This window comes from Triturus cristatus, chromosome 3_1, assembly GCF_964204655.1.
Source record: "Triturus cristatus chromosome 3_1, aTriCri1.1, whole genome shotgun sequence".
Taxonomy (NCBI): domain Eukaryota; kingdom Metazoa; phylum Chordata; class Amphibia; order Caudata; family Salamandridae; genus Triturus; species Triturus cristatus.
This window is the reverse complement of record NC_140583.1, coordinates 869,016,310-869,032,729: the sequence shown is the minus strand read 5'-3', so window position 1 is coordinate 869,032,729 and position 16,420 is coordinate 869,016,310. Positions and strand designations below refer to the sequence as shown.

General features: G+C 44.9%; 1 protein-coding gene across 4 annotated transcripts in view; it reads left to right on the top strand.

The window, feature by feature from the left end:
• The window catches only part of MYO3B (myosin IIIB), a 2,253,613-nt gene that overhangs the window by 969,270 nt on the left and 1,267,923 nt on the right, over positions 1–16,420 (top strand). For all 4 annotated transcript variants that reach the window (XM_085645333.1, XM_085645331.1, XM_085645332.1 and 1 more), the window contains one exon: positions 14,560–14,715. In XM_085645333.1, the coding sequence (XP_085501459.1) occupies positions 14,560–14,715 (156 nt within the window). The remainder of the gene's footprint in view (positions 1–14,559; positions 14,716–16,420) is intronic.

Here is a 16,420-nt window from a genome sequence, read left to right as displayed (position 1 = left end):
TGTGTGTATGGGTGTGTTGGTGAGTGAATGGATGCCTCAGTGGTGCATGTGTGAGTAACTACATATGTTTTAAAGCAGTATATGTCAGTGTTGGAGTATATAAATGACTATATGTGAGAGTGACTGATTGCAAGATTATCTGTATGGATAAGTGAGTGTTTCTATCAGTGATTGTTTAAGAGAGTAAGTATGTGTTAGTATCTATATAAATAAGTGTGGTAGTGTGTGTATGACTGTATAAGCAAGGAAATGGGTGTGTGATAGTTTCTTTGCATGACTGACCAGGTGTATGAGTAATTCTTTGGGTGAGTGGCAGTGTGTGAGTGTCTATATGGGTGTATGAGTGGATATATCAGTGGCTGTATAGATGAATGACTGTGTGTATGAGTGACTGTATGGGTTAGTGGGTGGATGTGTGTGTAGATGTATGAATCACTGAACAGGTATGTACTAACTGCAATTGGTCTATCTATGTTTTCAATATTGGTGGTCTGTGTTTTAGAGTGGGTGTATGAAAAGTTTTATTAGGGTATGAGGAGGTGCATCAGAGGATCACGTGGATAATGTCATCAGTGATGTCATTTGATATGTCATCAGTGATGTCACTGAGCATGTCATGAGTGATGTAATATGTGACGTCATCAGCAGTGCATTGCGGGGGCGCGAGTTATAGTTAGTTATAGTTAGGTCTATTAACTATAACGGCCGAATTTCTATGGGATTGTACGAGTGAAATCTCCAACTAACTATAATGTCCCTGAAACGTATGGTTTTTTCAGTGAATTTCTAAGGTTTTTTAAATGCTAATTTCAAACTATAACGTCCCTGAAACCTATGGTTTTTTCAGTGAATATCAAAGGTTTTTTTAATGAAAATTTCGAACTATAACGTCCCTCAAACCTATGTTTTTTTCAGTGAATTTCAAAGGTTTTTTAAATGCTAATTTCTAACTATGCCTATAAAGATAAGACGTGAAGAAAGAGGAAGAAAAGCACAGAAAGAAGCAAGACAAATGCAGAAAGAAGCAAGAAGTCCAGAAAGACGAACAAAAGTGCAGGAAGAAGAGATGCGCAGAAAGAACCAACAGAGGAGCAGAAAGTCCTCCTGTGCACCCAACCTTTTGCTGATGGGTACTAGTGGTAATTGACTCTGACTAACCAGGCCTAGAGCCAGTGCTATTCTGAAAAAGACACTTAGAATACAGTGAAAACCCCTATATACACTAGGGAACACTATGCGTTGGGGTACCCCTGTGATCAGCATGACCTCCTCTGTATTTGCCCTGAGTTAATGCCTGGGTCATTGCATGAGTACATGAGTAGTGACTGGGTGACTAGAGTGCTACAAGGAGAGTGCATGGTGATTTTATAAGTACTTGGGTTTTGGCGCAGTGATTGGATAAGTACATGGTGCTGGCTGGGAGATTTAAGTCCCCTTAAATCCTGAGGGTCTCTTGGGTCCAACTAGCCCACCAGGTATCTCCAGTAAGTGCCACAGAGCTGCGTTACAATGAGGTGTAAAAAGAGGCGTGGCCTTGGACCACCTCTCTGCAGCTTACTGGAGGTACCTGGTGGGCTAGTTGGCTCCCAGGGACCTTCAGGATTGAAGGGGAATTAATCCCCCCCAACTTAAAATGCACCACGGGGCGCGTTTGCACAGTGGTGCTGGGAGGGGGCGGGGCCTGATGTGACAAGTGTGCAAACGCGCCCTGTGGCACATTTTGGGTTAGGGGATTAAGTCCCCTTGAATCCTGTTACAACATGCCAGGGGGCGCGTTTGCTGAGTGCTGCAGATAGGGGGCGGGGCCTCCGCCACGATGCCAGCTCTTTTATTTTATTTTACAAGGGGGGCTGTGTGGCCCCCCTCCTTGTACATTAACTGGGGCCCAGGGGACCCATTCCCCAGGGCCTGCTTTTAAAAAAAAAGAAATTCTAAACAAAAATGGGAAGGGGCAGCGCAGCCCCCCTCCCGAGGCCAATTTTGGCCCCAGGGACCCCATCCCCCGGGGCGTGGCCACATTTTGATTAAAAAAAAAAATTATTATTAAAGGAGGGGGGGCTGCGTGGCCCCCTCCTTAGGCCTCAAGTGACCCCGGGGACCCCATTCCCCGGGGTTGTGCATCATTTAAATCATTTTTTTTTTTTATTGATTGATGGAGGGGTGCCACGTGGCCCCCCTCCTGGGCACTTCTGGCCCCAGGGACCCCATCCCCCGGGACTGGCCCTATCCATTCGGGACCGTGGGGGGAGCCCCAATACCCCCACGGTCCCACCGGCTCCCCGCGTCCTGCAGGAGCTGGCTTTGTTTTTCCACATGGGGAGCTGCTAACATGCAGCTTCCCTTGTGGAAAAGCAATCTGGTTTGGCTTTTGTAAGCAAGAGCAGGAAACCTCTCACTTACAAAATCCAAACCAGTGTTTGCTATGACAGCAAACAGCAGTGTGCCGGGGGTGGGCATCCCGGGACACTACAGGAGCCAGCCCTAGGGCGTGGCAGTCCCCAGGACCATCAAGGGCTCCTGGAGGGTGGCCCCTCCCAACTGCTGCACTGCCCCAGGTAGGTGGTGGTCCCTGGGGCTCTTAGTGCCCCAGGGAGGTGGATGTCTCCGGGGCAGCGGGGGGCCGTGTGCCCCCCGTGAATAACTAATGAAAGCCCCAGGGGTGGCGGTCCCTGGGGCTTGGAAGGTCCTTGGAGGCCCCCCACACATTAAAAAGAAGCCCCTGGGGCTGCGGGTGCCCCTGTGGACCCCGCATATATTTGTTGCAAATGCCCGCGGGACCTGGCCCACCCGGGGGCCTCAATTAAATGGAGCGCGGGAGCCCGTGCTTCATTTTTGTAAAAATTTCGGTGGGATTCGCAACCCCAGTGCAAATTTCGCCGATTTTTTTTTTAAAAAAATGCTTTTTTTGGCCCTGGGGGTTCTTGTGGGACCCACTGAGCAGGCCTAGGGGGTCAGGGTATTTCTACCCTGCCCCCTTTTCTTTTTTTCACCTTTGTTTTTCAGTTTTCTTGTGACTCGGTTCTACCGAGTCACAAGATGGCTGCCAACACTTCCTGGTTTGGCGTGTTGACAGCCAATTAGAATAAAGCTTGTGGTCGGGAGGGTTTGCGAACCCTCCGCGGCCATAGATTTCTAAACTTTTATTTTTGATTTTCTCAACAACTACTGAATGGATTTACACCATTTAAAAAAAGGTCTCTTTTTGAACCAAGCACTGCCTTTTTGCCAAATTTAGGGTAATTCCGTTCAGCAGATCGGGCTGTAGCCTTGCCTAAAGTTTCCTATGGGAAATTGATTTTTTGACTCTTATTTTCTTAATTTCTGAGCAACTGCTGCACGGATTTACACCATTTATAAAAAAGGTCGCTTTCTGAACCAAGCACTACCTTTTTGCAAAATCTGGGGTAATTCCGTTCAGCAGTTTGGGCTGTAGCCTGTCTTAAAATTTCCTATGGCAAATAACATGGGGAAAACGCGTTTTGGGACCCCCTTTTTTCTCAGCCCCCACTTGACAAATCACCCCCAAGCTTTCAGGATAGGAGCTGACCGGGATAGACCTTTTTTTGGAGAATTTCGCGAAGATTCTTCAAACAACGCCAAAGTTTTTGGCAAATCAAAAAATGCTTTTCCTATGGAATGTATATATATATATTCTTGTCACAGAAAATACATAGGTTGAAGTGGTGTTATAGTTGGGTGTTGTTAAGATAAAACTAACTTTTAAAAACCAAATAAAATGTTGAAATCCAATGGTTATAGTTTACTGAGCTAAGTATAATTTGTGCTCCTGCCATGCACTGCTTATAACCTCACATATTACATAAATGATGTCATGTTAAATGGCCTACTTGATGACATAACGGAAAGCGGCTGGTGTTTAATGTTAAAAAAAATAAAAAATCTATAAAAATGCACACTTTAACCAGCTTTGTCACTGAAGAGGAAGGAACTATTTTTAGGCGGATATGAGCAATATGCACAGGCTTTGTGCACTGACTCAAAGTGAAGGGAGCCTAGGGGTACAGTGGACCTACGCGTTGTCCCATGCTGCATGCTAAAGTGGATGGAACAAAATGTTTAACTGACCAATGAACCTGCTTCAAATAGTCCCTATGTGAATGTATAATATTTGCTAAGCTTTTTGAAAAACAATAGTCTGGTGAGCCAGCTAAAGCTGTCTCAAAGGCCATGCCTATGAAGTACATCCACTTTAGGTTCTTTGTGGCACGTTTCATTCAGATACATCAAGCAGAGTCCAAGCAAATGAGGGGGGAGGAGTTTTTGATTTTTGGTACAAACAAAATACCTGAACGAAATTGATCCACATTTGTCATGAAGGTGGAACTTTACTTAAGGAAGTGCCTTTACTTGGTTTAGTGTGAATTTGTTTGGTAGTTTTTGAGAAATTGGCATTTAAAATGGTGCATGGGTTGAGCATGAAGAGGTTTCATTTTTGAGAAATCCAGACTATTAATCGTCCAGTTTCACAAACAAAGATTTATCTTCAAATATATATATAGGACACATATAATGTAAAATGATCAAATGTCGTCAAAAAATATTGTGGTGACATAAACCATATGCGGTTTTAACCGTTACCAGTAATGTATTTTTTTGTATTAGATTTTGTTTTCGGGTGAAAAGCTGTGTCTTTCAGTATTTATTGAAAATTCTCAGTGAAGAGTAAAAAGAAGAGAACCGTACTTACATATGTGGTTAAAAATGTAGAATCTTGGAAAAAAGTGCCCTTTGCATTGTTCTTTGTTAATCAACTAAGGGCCTGATTACGATGAGGCCTCATCGCGGTTTCAGTTCTGACCGGCTAATTATAATTTTGGCGGTCGGAATTGAAACCGGCTGGTCATTCCAGCTGTATCCTTTTGGCCAGTCGGAAACTGGCCCATAATCCCGATGAATGGCATTTCCGCTGCAGGGATTACGATGCTCAGTTTCCCACAGACTTTCCATGCTGGGCGTTCCGACATGTAAAGTATGTCCGAAAGCGAATTTGGGGGCCCCTAGCAGGACCCCTTTCTTCTTACAGCCTCCAGTTGGGGGACGAGCGAGGGGGCACCTATGGTGCCCCCCTGTTAATCTCTGCAGCGTGTGGCAGGCACCTTGTGGTGCCTGCCACTATGAGAATCATTATTAATTATACATAAACAAACTATATATCACCATGTGTAGTTGCATTGTAATTGTGGTGTCGGGACCGCCGACCGGAGGTCAGTCGGTCCAGAGACTGGGACGGTGTCGTTGGAGGCAGGGCCGTTTCTAGGTGTTTTGATACCCTAGGCGAGAATTGAAAAATGCCGCCCCCTCCCTTTTACTACCATCACTCTCTCCCCCTGTCATCCAGGCCAGAAGAATTAATGCATTAGATATAAACCTCGCTAACCAAGCAATCAAAAAAAGAGTGCCGCGACACCACCACAGTAGATGATCTTGTGGCTAAAGTCAACAGGTAGAGATAGTTCTCAAACTTTTACTTCAATTCTGGATCTTACTAGCTTCTGCTAGATCAAGATTCTTGGTACATGACAATATTCTCAACTCAAGTTGCCATTAGGTGACACAAATGCCAACGTTTCTGCAACCCCAGTGTTGCTGAAGTCTTCTAGAACTAGATCCAGGAAGTGCTGCCAGGGATAGCAGGTGCCACCGGAGCACATCCCGACCATCTGGTGGGCAAGGACCAGTGCCAATTCCTGCAGCTTCTTGAACTAATCGATCACTAGACTAATAAACGTCATCCAGTCTCAGCCAATTAAATGATCCCCAAGCCAGAAAAAAAGATGGCCACCTACGAACTGTTTCAAGCACTGAACGAACAATTGGCCAACTGATCTTTCGTAACACCTGATATTTCTCAGGATACAAGACCAATGCCTCGCACCGAGGTACCCGTAGCTAACAAATGAAGCAGAGTACATAACGTCCACAGTTAACTAGGTGATCAGTATAGCTGGGACAGAGGGTGGAAATCTAGAGCGACCATACAAATTGTTTTGCCTGAAGACATACACATGACACACACAATCACTAGATGTACTTCAATCTTATTGAGTATGGGGTGTCTTGTGATTGGTTTCAGGCATCACCACCAGTGATAAACGCTCATCCTGGCCAAGTAATAGAGCATCACAGGTAAAAAATACAAAAAGACGGAACCAGTCTGACACTTCACCCTCACTGGTCATGCATACAAGACTGGATCATTGTCCACCACCTGGGTAGTAATTACCAAACGCTCGTTAAGGTGATACCTTGCGTCGCCGCATCATAAACTAGAACCTTGGACACAACCCAATGAGGTGGGAAAGTGATAAAGTAATCTCTCATAAAAGAGCATTCTTAAAATGGATTCCTACAGTTCTTCACTCATCATCCTAAATACACAGCAGGCTTTTGCAGCATCAATGATAGTGTGATGGAAGAAAGACTGGATGGTGCCATACTGCCAGAAAACCATTGACATCAGAACTTGAAGTTACCTTCCTTCTTCATCCTCAAGATGTGTCTCGAGAATCCATACAAGTTTGCACAGTCTCTAAATTCTCAACCCCAATACAGTCTGCAGCCACAACCCATTCAATCCAAAAGCCTCTAGGAATTTACACCATAACCATCCTTTTCTAGCAAAAAAGACTTCCTCCGCTTCACATCTAGTTGGCAACTCCACTGCCACCCATGGGCACAACCCAGTCGCACTCACTTTCTTTTCACTCCCTCGCTGCCCCCTTCCCAACAAATTAACCCATTCTCCTTCCAAAGAGAGACATGTATTTGTTTACCAACCAGCAGAACAAACTAGTCATCCTTGCATCCTAAGATTCTATATACTTTTTGTCAGGATCTAACTGGTAGAATGCAAGGGCTTATGTAGTGATGCAACCAACCAAGACATTGTATTTAATTTGGCAAGCTGAACGAGCAATTTCCCAACAGTCCCTTCTGGTATGCACCTACATAGGAAGAGCGAACAGGACAGAAACTTCACTGAACGTCAGAAAAAAGGGATGGTGTTTGGGAGCCCCAAAGCAGGTTTTTGACTGGTTTCACTCACATACAGGTTCAGTTGAGCATCAGGAAGATCAAATGTCTTTGAAAAAGTGAGTTTATGAGGAGAGACAGGTCAGTCATGCCACCTTGATGCAAAGAAACTGCATGTAGAACTACTGCTTTTTTAGAAGACTGCTTCTTGTCAGGAGATCACTGGACATCCGGTCTTCAAAGATGGCAGTTGCTACCATAAACTAAATGGGCCATCAGCTGTGTTCCTCTATGGCAGTCTTTATTTTTACTGATCATGGTGGACATGTTGCCACCGGTGTAGAGCGCATGAGGGTAACCGCTTTTGTTTATTAGACTTCTCTCACTTCTTTTGCTTCAATCTGACCAACAATAGCTCAATTGCACCATTCATCCCCATCCTAGGCAGGAATCTGTGCAATGTGTAAGAAGGGCCAACTGATCCAGGCAAGCATGTCTGAGTGAGCACAGTGATCCACTTGGATCCAATGCTGGGAGCAGTACGGCCACCCCAAGGTCAGGGGGTTGGGATCGCCAGACTGGAACAGGCCAGATCTTGCAATGAAACAGCTGGATATGATAGTCCTGGATTAGGCACTGATGGACATTGCCTAATGAAATTAACCTCCAATGTGCTACTTTTCAAAGTTTTAATCATATATTGTTCCAAATGCACACTCTGATTATCTTATAAAATTAACTGTTAATCTTAGAAATTGACTTTAGTACAACCGGGGAATGTGCTCCGTCTATGTACATACAACAAGAAAATTATATCTGCTCCCTATGCTGGGAGTAGTCTCATGGTGTCCGACAATACAGACTTCATGAATTTGTGAACCACACAGTTATTAGTTCATGAAAATGTAAGCAAATGTATTCTTGCCCGATTCATTCAAAATATAAATTCACTATATTCAAATATTTTAATGCAATCTTCAACTTTTGTCGACATGAAATTCAAATCAGAATTAACCTATATACAGTGCTGGTCAATGGCGAACATTTTCCATGGTCATTGTGAGGTAAGCTCCATGATTTTGCCACAATGGATTTTGCTCCATGTGGTCCTTCAAGAGGTGGTTGCTAAAAATAGAACAAATGATGTCTGTTTTGGTCGCTACAAACCCACCCCTAATGATAAGTTACATTATTTTCCCATATTCCCTATTACCTCTCACTGAAGAACGGATGCTCCTAGAAGCGGGCATGCACCTTGGGGTCAGCACAGGGTGCGACTGTGCGAGCACAGACAGAGGGCCGACTCCGATCAGGTCGAGAGCAAATCGGAAGTCGGAAATCAGCTTGCATGGCCCCAGCTCGTGGCGCCGAACGTAAGGCACGTCACGTCGAATTGTAGAAGGCGCTACCCAATGCGCTTTCGAGGTCGAAGGCCATTCAAAGGGATTCCCAAACTCATGTTTTTTGCCGCCTTCCCCCTTTTGCCAGCATAGGCGGCAGCACTAGTCTTGCCTAATGATAGAAACGGCCCTGGTTGGAAGCAACTCCGACCAATATTGTAATCGAGCCCACAGTCTCTATGCAGAACAGCGATATGGTTGAAGCTATTCTCTTCAAGGTGCCACTAACAATGGGCACTCATTGCATTTAGGATGTTTAGGTTTTGTTTAACATTTGTGAATAGGTTCTTCATAAAACAGAGGACAATTTTGAGGGCCAGCGAAATGCGATTTTGTCGTTGTGGTGTGTACTGAATATGCATGGATTTATCATACATGCCACATTCTTTTATGCACAGTGTGCATCAAAATTTGTATTTCTAGTTCAAATGAAACAATATAAAACAGCCTGAGAATGTGCCATATACTTTACCTTTTCTTGCTATATAATTCAGATAACCCAGCTGCATAATTTGGTGTTGCATTGTCGCATAATCCTACAGTCCCTGAAAATAGTGAATATGTAGGGTTTTTATACTAATGCATTCTGTGCAGTAAAAGTGTTCCCAAACTTGTATCATACACCAATGCACACAGTGTATTATGGTACGTAAAATGGTCATGAACCTCTCCTCTCTTTCAGCAATGAAACTGTGCAGGCAGGGGGCTGTCTATTTTTGTATTTTTATAATTATTTTTATTAATGGTTGGGCACACGATACATTCCATACATTTCTTATGTTATCCTTTTGCATGTCTTATTACACTTGTTTGAGTCCATGTCTTCTGCAATAAAAGTATGTTGTGAATACCATATTATTTTCATAGCATTCAGTCTTTACATGTTTCAGCGTACTCAGCATCTTAGTCTATAACATGTCAAGTCATATCAGTGATCCAAGTTTTATAGTTTGGTGTCTGTCTACTCCCCCATTTCATAGCCACTCGTCTCTTGGCCAGTAGCAATGCCACAGCAAGCAGTTTACGTCTTCTAGTCTGTTTGATTTTGTGTATCCCCAGCAAACAAATTTGGGGTGAATTGGGAATCTGCTCAGCAAACATTTCCGTCAGGGTATCTGTTACTGCTTGCCAGTAGGGTTGAATCTGTGGGCATGCCCAGGCAATGTGTAAAAAGTCTGTTTGTTGGGCGTCACTGTGTGTGCATCTGTCTTCTTCCCGGAGACCATATTTATGTAATTGTACTGGGGTATAATATACTTGTTGTATAAATGTAAAATGTATAATTCGTAAATTACAGTTTGACGTGAGTATTTGTATGAGTGCACAGCATATTTTTTTCTTGCGTCACCGTTATACGTGGATGGTTGCGCAAGGGAAGTGCTGGTGCATATATAGGAAGTTTGTTTGCCCTTTTCGTCAACATACACCATGCTGCTGACATGCAGCGTAAAGGGTTGATTTCTGCTCTCTGTGTATGTTGTCTGGGCTCTAATTAGTAAGCCGTAAGGGGAGTCGGATTAACACTTTCGGTTTCTATCGCTATGCGAGGTAAATGTGCATGCGGGTGTAGCCAGTAGTGTGCATGCTGCGCCTTTGCACAGTAGTCGTAGAGTTGTAGATCCGGTGCTCCAAAACCCCCTTGTACACGTGGTCGGGTTAGTTCTTTCCACCCTGCTCCAGGTTGTTTACCTGCCCACGGATAGAATCTGACATGTTTCCATTTACCCTGAGTCTGGCGCACGGTTCCATGTATAGCAGTATTATCCAGCGCAGAAATGGTTGAGGAAATCCCATCCTGCGCAGTTTTGAAAACATAAATGGCCACTCCACAGAGTCAAATGCTTTTGCTGCATCCAGTAAGGCCGCAGATAGATCCAGATTCAGTTGGTGGAATATTACGAAGATGGTGCATAGATTATGTATTGTTGATCTCGTTGGAACAAACCCACATTGATCCGGTAGGATCAGTTTTTGCATTAGAGGTTGTATCCTTAGTGCTATAATTTTTGCTAATATTTTGGCATCCAAATTGATGAGAGATAGCGGGCGATATGAGTTAAATCTGATTGGATCTTTCTCTGGCTTAAGTAACGTGATCAAGAACGCCTCTTGTTCTTGCGTGTTCCATTTCTAATGTTTTGATGTCCTATTCTATCTTAATTAGCTGTTATATCTCGCAATATCCCCGCATGTTTGGCTATACAGAATCCTCGAATTGTTACCTTGGGAGTTTCCTATAGTGTTCGGGATCTGTCCACTGTTCCAGCATTATGTTCAAAATATTCTGTGATAGCCTGTCTGAGTACCATGCAAAACACTTGGTCAAGCATTGCTGTAGGTTGGAGGTGCCATGTGAACTGTTGAGGGGTGTGTGTAGGGAGCGCAAGTTTCAGGCAGACCGGTGCATGATCAGATAGGCTCTTAGGCAGATGTTCTATAGATACCACCCATGTTCTTACTATGCGAGTTGCTATCCAGTAGTCTATTCTAGACCATGTATTATGAGTCGTGGAGACACAGGTTACCTCTCTGTTTCTCTGATGTTGCAGGCGCCATAGGTCCACCATCCCCCAGTCCTCCATTCCTTCCGTGAGTGCCTAAGCGGCGTGCTTGCCATATTTGTCATTACATGTTGATCTATCCATTGCAGGGTCAAGGCACGTATTAAAATCTCGTCTCCAGATTATTTCCGCTAGTGACAGTGTTCTTAATGTAGCCCATATTTGTTAAAAAAATATCGGGTCATCAATATTTGGGCCATATGTGTTTACTATAGTCAAAATAGTGCCTCCAAAGTTACCTTGTAGTGTAATGTAGCGGCCCTCACCGTCTGTGACCGAGTTGAGTAGCGTAAACGGGAGCCCACACTTTACTAGTATTAATACTCCCCTGGCATATGTGGAGTAGGAGGAGGTTATTCGAGTGGACGCCCAGCGAGAGCCAACCCTGAGTTCTGAGGTTTTAGTAAGATGGGTTTCTTGGATACAAGCCACATCCACTTTGTGGCAATCAAGATAGGCAAATACTTTCCAAATTTTCTGCGGGTTCTTAAGGCTGCGAACATTCCAGGTAAGCAATGTCAAGGACCTAGTGTTGTGTGTCATGGTATCAACCATGTTTCGTGGGACCTGGGAAAGCCGTCATGCGGTATTACAGACTCAAATGTGCCTGTGTTTGTATCTGCAGTATATGCATCACCGTTGTTTTAAATTCCCCCCCTGCCTCCTCCCACCCACTCCGTTGCCCCAATCGCATCGGAGACATCCGCAGGTAATCGGTCCCCATTCTGCCACCCTCCCAACAATCCCAAAAAACAAACAATAACTTGGTGTGGAGTACACATGGGGGTGGGAGTTGCCTCGCGGGAACCCCCGGTGTTGGAATACACGGGGGGCCGCACATCCTATTATATAGGTGCGTCACTCTGTAGAAAAAGAAGGGGGTGTTTGGCCTTGGGAGACTTTGCATTCCCTAACTTAAACAGAGTCTTTCGTTGTGTTTCATAGCTCCCAAGCAGTTTCTATGTGCCATAATTTTAAAATTGAGTGTTCATATGGTTAACAGTTACATCATCACTTATATGCATTCTCCAGTTTTCGATTTTTTGTCCCTTTGGTTTCTCCTTTCGGTATCCCTTCCTTTTCAGTCGTTTCCGAGAATCGTGAGCCTGGCTGTATTCCTCATCTTCTGGTCCCATATTCTGTTCTTGTTCATCTGGTCCGCCTCGCGGTGATTTCTGCTGTGCATTTGGGGGACCTCTCTTCTGTAGGTATTAAAGCACTTCTTTGGGGTGAGTGAAGACTTTGTTCCTCCTTCCGTCTGTAATTCGGAGTCGGACAGGGTAGAGCTTAACGTAGGGTATATTATGGTCCTGTAGCTTCTTTTTCACTGCTAAGAATTTTTCCTCGCCTCCTGGACCTGGGGTGTAAAATCAGTCTGAATGGAAATCTCTGCTCCTTCATGTCTCAGGGTCCCCAGCTCTCGTGCCCTTCGCAGCGCAGCATCATGGTCTCTGTAGTTAAGTACCTTTGCAATAATGGGTCGCGGTCAGGCTCCCGGTGGTGGAGGGGGCCAGGGACCAGTGCGCTCATTCTATTATAAAGCTTTCTGAGAGAGTCTCCCTACCCAGCAGATTGGTTAGCAGGGTGTCTGTATAGCGTTCCACATTTCCTGTATGTGTTGTCTCCGCAATTCCCAATATTCTTAAATTATTGCGGGGGCGCGCCTCCAAATCTTCTGTCTTTGCTTGGAGGGCCGCCAGGATCTTTTCCATTTTTCCTTGAGTCATGCTGGACTGTTGTTGCGTATCTTCAGCTTCTGACAATCTGCGCTCCATCATATTAATCCTCTCTGAGTATTTGTCTAGGCATTCTGACATGCGGTCCACCCTGTAGGTTAGCGCATCTATTTTGCTGTCTATGTTTGACAAAGTGGTCAGCATGGATGTCAGTATTTGTTTGAGGTTGCCGCTCACTTCCCCATCTGGGGCAGAAGCTGCAGTATCTGCAGTGTCTTGATCTTCCGAGCGCTTCCCCATTGTCTTCTTTTGTTCAAAGTGGAGTTTGGGTTGCAGCTTATCGGTTTTCCCCTCGTTTTTGTGGTCTGATTAGTGTGTATCCAGTGCAGGAAGCCCAATTCTCAGGTGCAGAGCGGTTTTTTGCTAGTTGTGTGCTTGTACATGACTTATTTATACACTCTGCCCTATCCAGGCTGTCTTTGAGTCTCTTTACTGTATGCTGGCTAAGTGTCTCTCTGCAGTTCAGGTGGCTAAGTGTCACTCTACAGTTCAGATGGTCTGATTTCGCAATATTGCGTTGCTAATATTTGCGCTGGAAGACCGATCAGTGTGTGAGCCTGCGGCTAAGTTTTATAGTCCCAGGTATGGCAAGATCTCAAGGGCAGGTTTCCCAGTGTCTCCTCCACCCATCCAGTCTGTCTGGCGTTAATCAGACTGCGCCGCACTATGGTCGATATGTGAGCCGTGTGCTAGGTACCCCCTGTTCCAGTACTGTCTGCCGCATTTATCGTCTGGGAGCGAGCCTCGATCCTGGGGTCTCGGTCTTTCACTCAGCGAGCTCGTCAGCCATTATATACTCCCACTAGCAGTCCACAGCCCGCAGCGCCTACCAGCCTCCTTACCCCAACTCCTTGTATACAGCACTCGCGGCGAGTCTTGCGTGGCCTCAGCACCGGCTCTAACTCTGCCCGTTCCTGTCAGTGCTGTTCTTGTGTGAGCTTCGGCGCAGGTGAGCCACTTTCAGTTTCCCCTCTTCTTGTACGGCTGCACTGTGGGTTGAGTACCCTGTCCCGTTGCTCACTGAAGTCTACCCCTGTACAGGGCTTCACCGGGGTGAGAAAGGATGGCGATGGCACGGCGCCGTTCGGGTGGGTGCTCTTTTCCCCACCCAAGGTGAGAGTATTATACAGCTTCCACCACTTTCTTTTCAACTGGTCCCAGGTGCCTGCCACAAGGTGCGGGGATCAACAGAGGGGCACCATAGGTGCCCCTTCAGCCACCAACTGTAGGCTGTGCACCAAAGGGGGCCCTGCTGGAGGTCCCCTAACACGCTTTCCAACATGGTTTCCATGTCGGACACACTGGCATGGAGACCATGTCAGAAAGCGTGCATTGTAATCTCAAGGGCGAAAAGAGCTGCCCTTAAGATTACAGGCCGCAGTCGGAAGTCAGGCGGAATGACCGGTCGGGTTCCTTTCTGACCACCTCCATCAAAATGAGGCGGTCGGAAAGGAATCCGACAGGCCCATTACGATGCAGCCCTAAAGCCGCCGACCGAAGGTCGGAGCCTTTACGGGCCTTATCGTAATCGCCCCATAGTGTTCTTTCATATGAAAGATTTGTTTGTTTAGAAAGTAAGCTTAAGTGGGAGGGAAGTTACAAAACAGCTGATGATGAAGTTCAGAACAGCATGTAAGCAAACCTACACATGCCGATAAAAGACAAAATATTAATTTGCAGGATCTTATCTTATTTTATTTGCGTACAAACTTCTCTTTTCACATCTGTGTAGATTGAACTTGGAGGTGTGTCTCCGATATACTGTATGTTCCGTGAAACTTTAAAAAATATATATGTTCTAACATACATAAATAACCTTGTAAGTTATACTGTATCTCATCATATTATTTTTTTCTTTTCATATTTCAGGTGCCTAATTAAGGATTTTGAAAAACGGCCTTCGGTCATCCATCTTTTAGAGCACCCTTTTATAAGACAAGCCCATGGTAAAGATATGGCTTTGCAGAGGCAGCTGGCTGACCTCATCCAGGCTCAGCAACAGTCAGGCTCTGTGGCCAAGACAAGGTAGGCAATATGTGAACCTATCAGTTTTGAAATCAGAAACCTTTACCTCTAACAAATACACCACAGTTAAGTTGTATACAATGTCTACTACAGCTTATGTTTTGTTTGTAAATTCATGAAATGAAATGGGAAGTATGCTGCATAATGTTCTCTTCAGAAAACATGTTTAGTCTCTGCAACAGTTTATGGCATGAAGTGAAATGAAATTCAAGGTTATGTATACATATATGTGATCAAGGCCTGAGAGGGCCGAAACACGTCATGGCGGCAAGCTACAAAGAAAAATAAATAATATGCATTAAGAAAGTAGAGTCTGTTCCTGTTTTTGTGCCAACTGTACAAAGAGCTTCAAAAAACAAGGTTGTGTGCAATATATATATATATATATAATTCACTTAAAAAACCATAGGTTTCACACATGATATAGTTAGCTGGGCATTTCCCTCGTAAAAAACCAATGAAATTCCCCGTTATAGTTAGTGCAGGCAACTATAACTCACGCGACCGCAATCCGCTGCTGATGACGTCAGATATTACATCACTGTATTTAGACACTTATTTACCCATGTCTTCTTCCATTCATCTTTAGCTATACATATATTTCATTTTTTTTTTTTCAGAAAGACACATATGTCATCAGTGATGTATTATCTGACGTCATCAGCAGCGGATTGCGGTCGCGTGAGTTATAGTTGCCTGCACTAACTATAACGGGGAATTTCATTGTTTTTTTACGAGGGAAATGCCCAGCTAACTATAACATGTGTGAAACCTATGGTTTTTTAAGTGAATTTGCAAGGTTTTTTAAATGCTAATTCCTAACTATAACGTGTGTGAAACCTATGGTTTTTTCAGTGAATTTGTACGTTTTTTTAAATGCTAAGTTATGAATTTATTAATATATTTTTTTACACAAAACTTTTTCACGGCGCGCGCACTGTGCGCGCGCGGGGGGCACGTGGTGCGCTTCGCGCACCGCGCGCCCACTTTGCGCAGTTCGGGGCCGTGCACGCACGGAGCGCTTCGCGGATCGTGCACGAACAGTGGGCACGGAGCGCTTCGCCCCCAAGGGACAAATACATTTTTTTTTTTTCGAAAAATCGCAGAGTGCCCGCACGCTGCGCGAACTTCGCAGAATTTCTTCCGTTTGGGTGGTGCGCGCAGGGTGCGCGCACTCGGCGATTTTTCGAAAAAAAAAAATTTTTTTTTTTTTGCCCTTGGGGGTCCTTCTGGGACCCCCTGACCACGGCTAGGGGGTCAGGAACTGTCCACCCTGCCACCTTTTCACGTTCTCCACATTTGTTTTTCACCCCCTCAGAGTGCGAGAGACAAAATGGCGGCCGACACTTCCTGGTTTCGACCGATTCGAATGTTTACTAAGATCTAACAACCAATCAGAACTGCGCTCGCGCACGGCAAGGTGCGCGCACCCAGCACGCACGCTGCGCGTGTACAGATATATATATATTGATTTAAATGCTATTTTCTCTGGAAGTACTGAGCAGATTTACACCAAACCTGCAAAAGGCACTTCATGGACCTTATGGCTACCTCTCTGCCAAATTTCACGTAATTCTGTTCAGCCGTTCGGGCTGTAGCTGCGACTAAAGTCCCTATGGAAAAATCCATGGGGAAAACGCTTTTTGGGACCCCCCCCTTTTTCTCGGCCACCGCTTGACGAATCACCTCGAGACTTTCAGGGTAG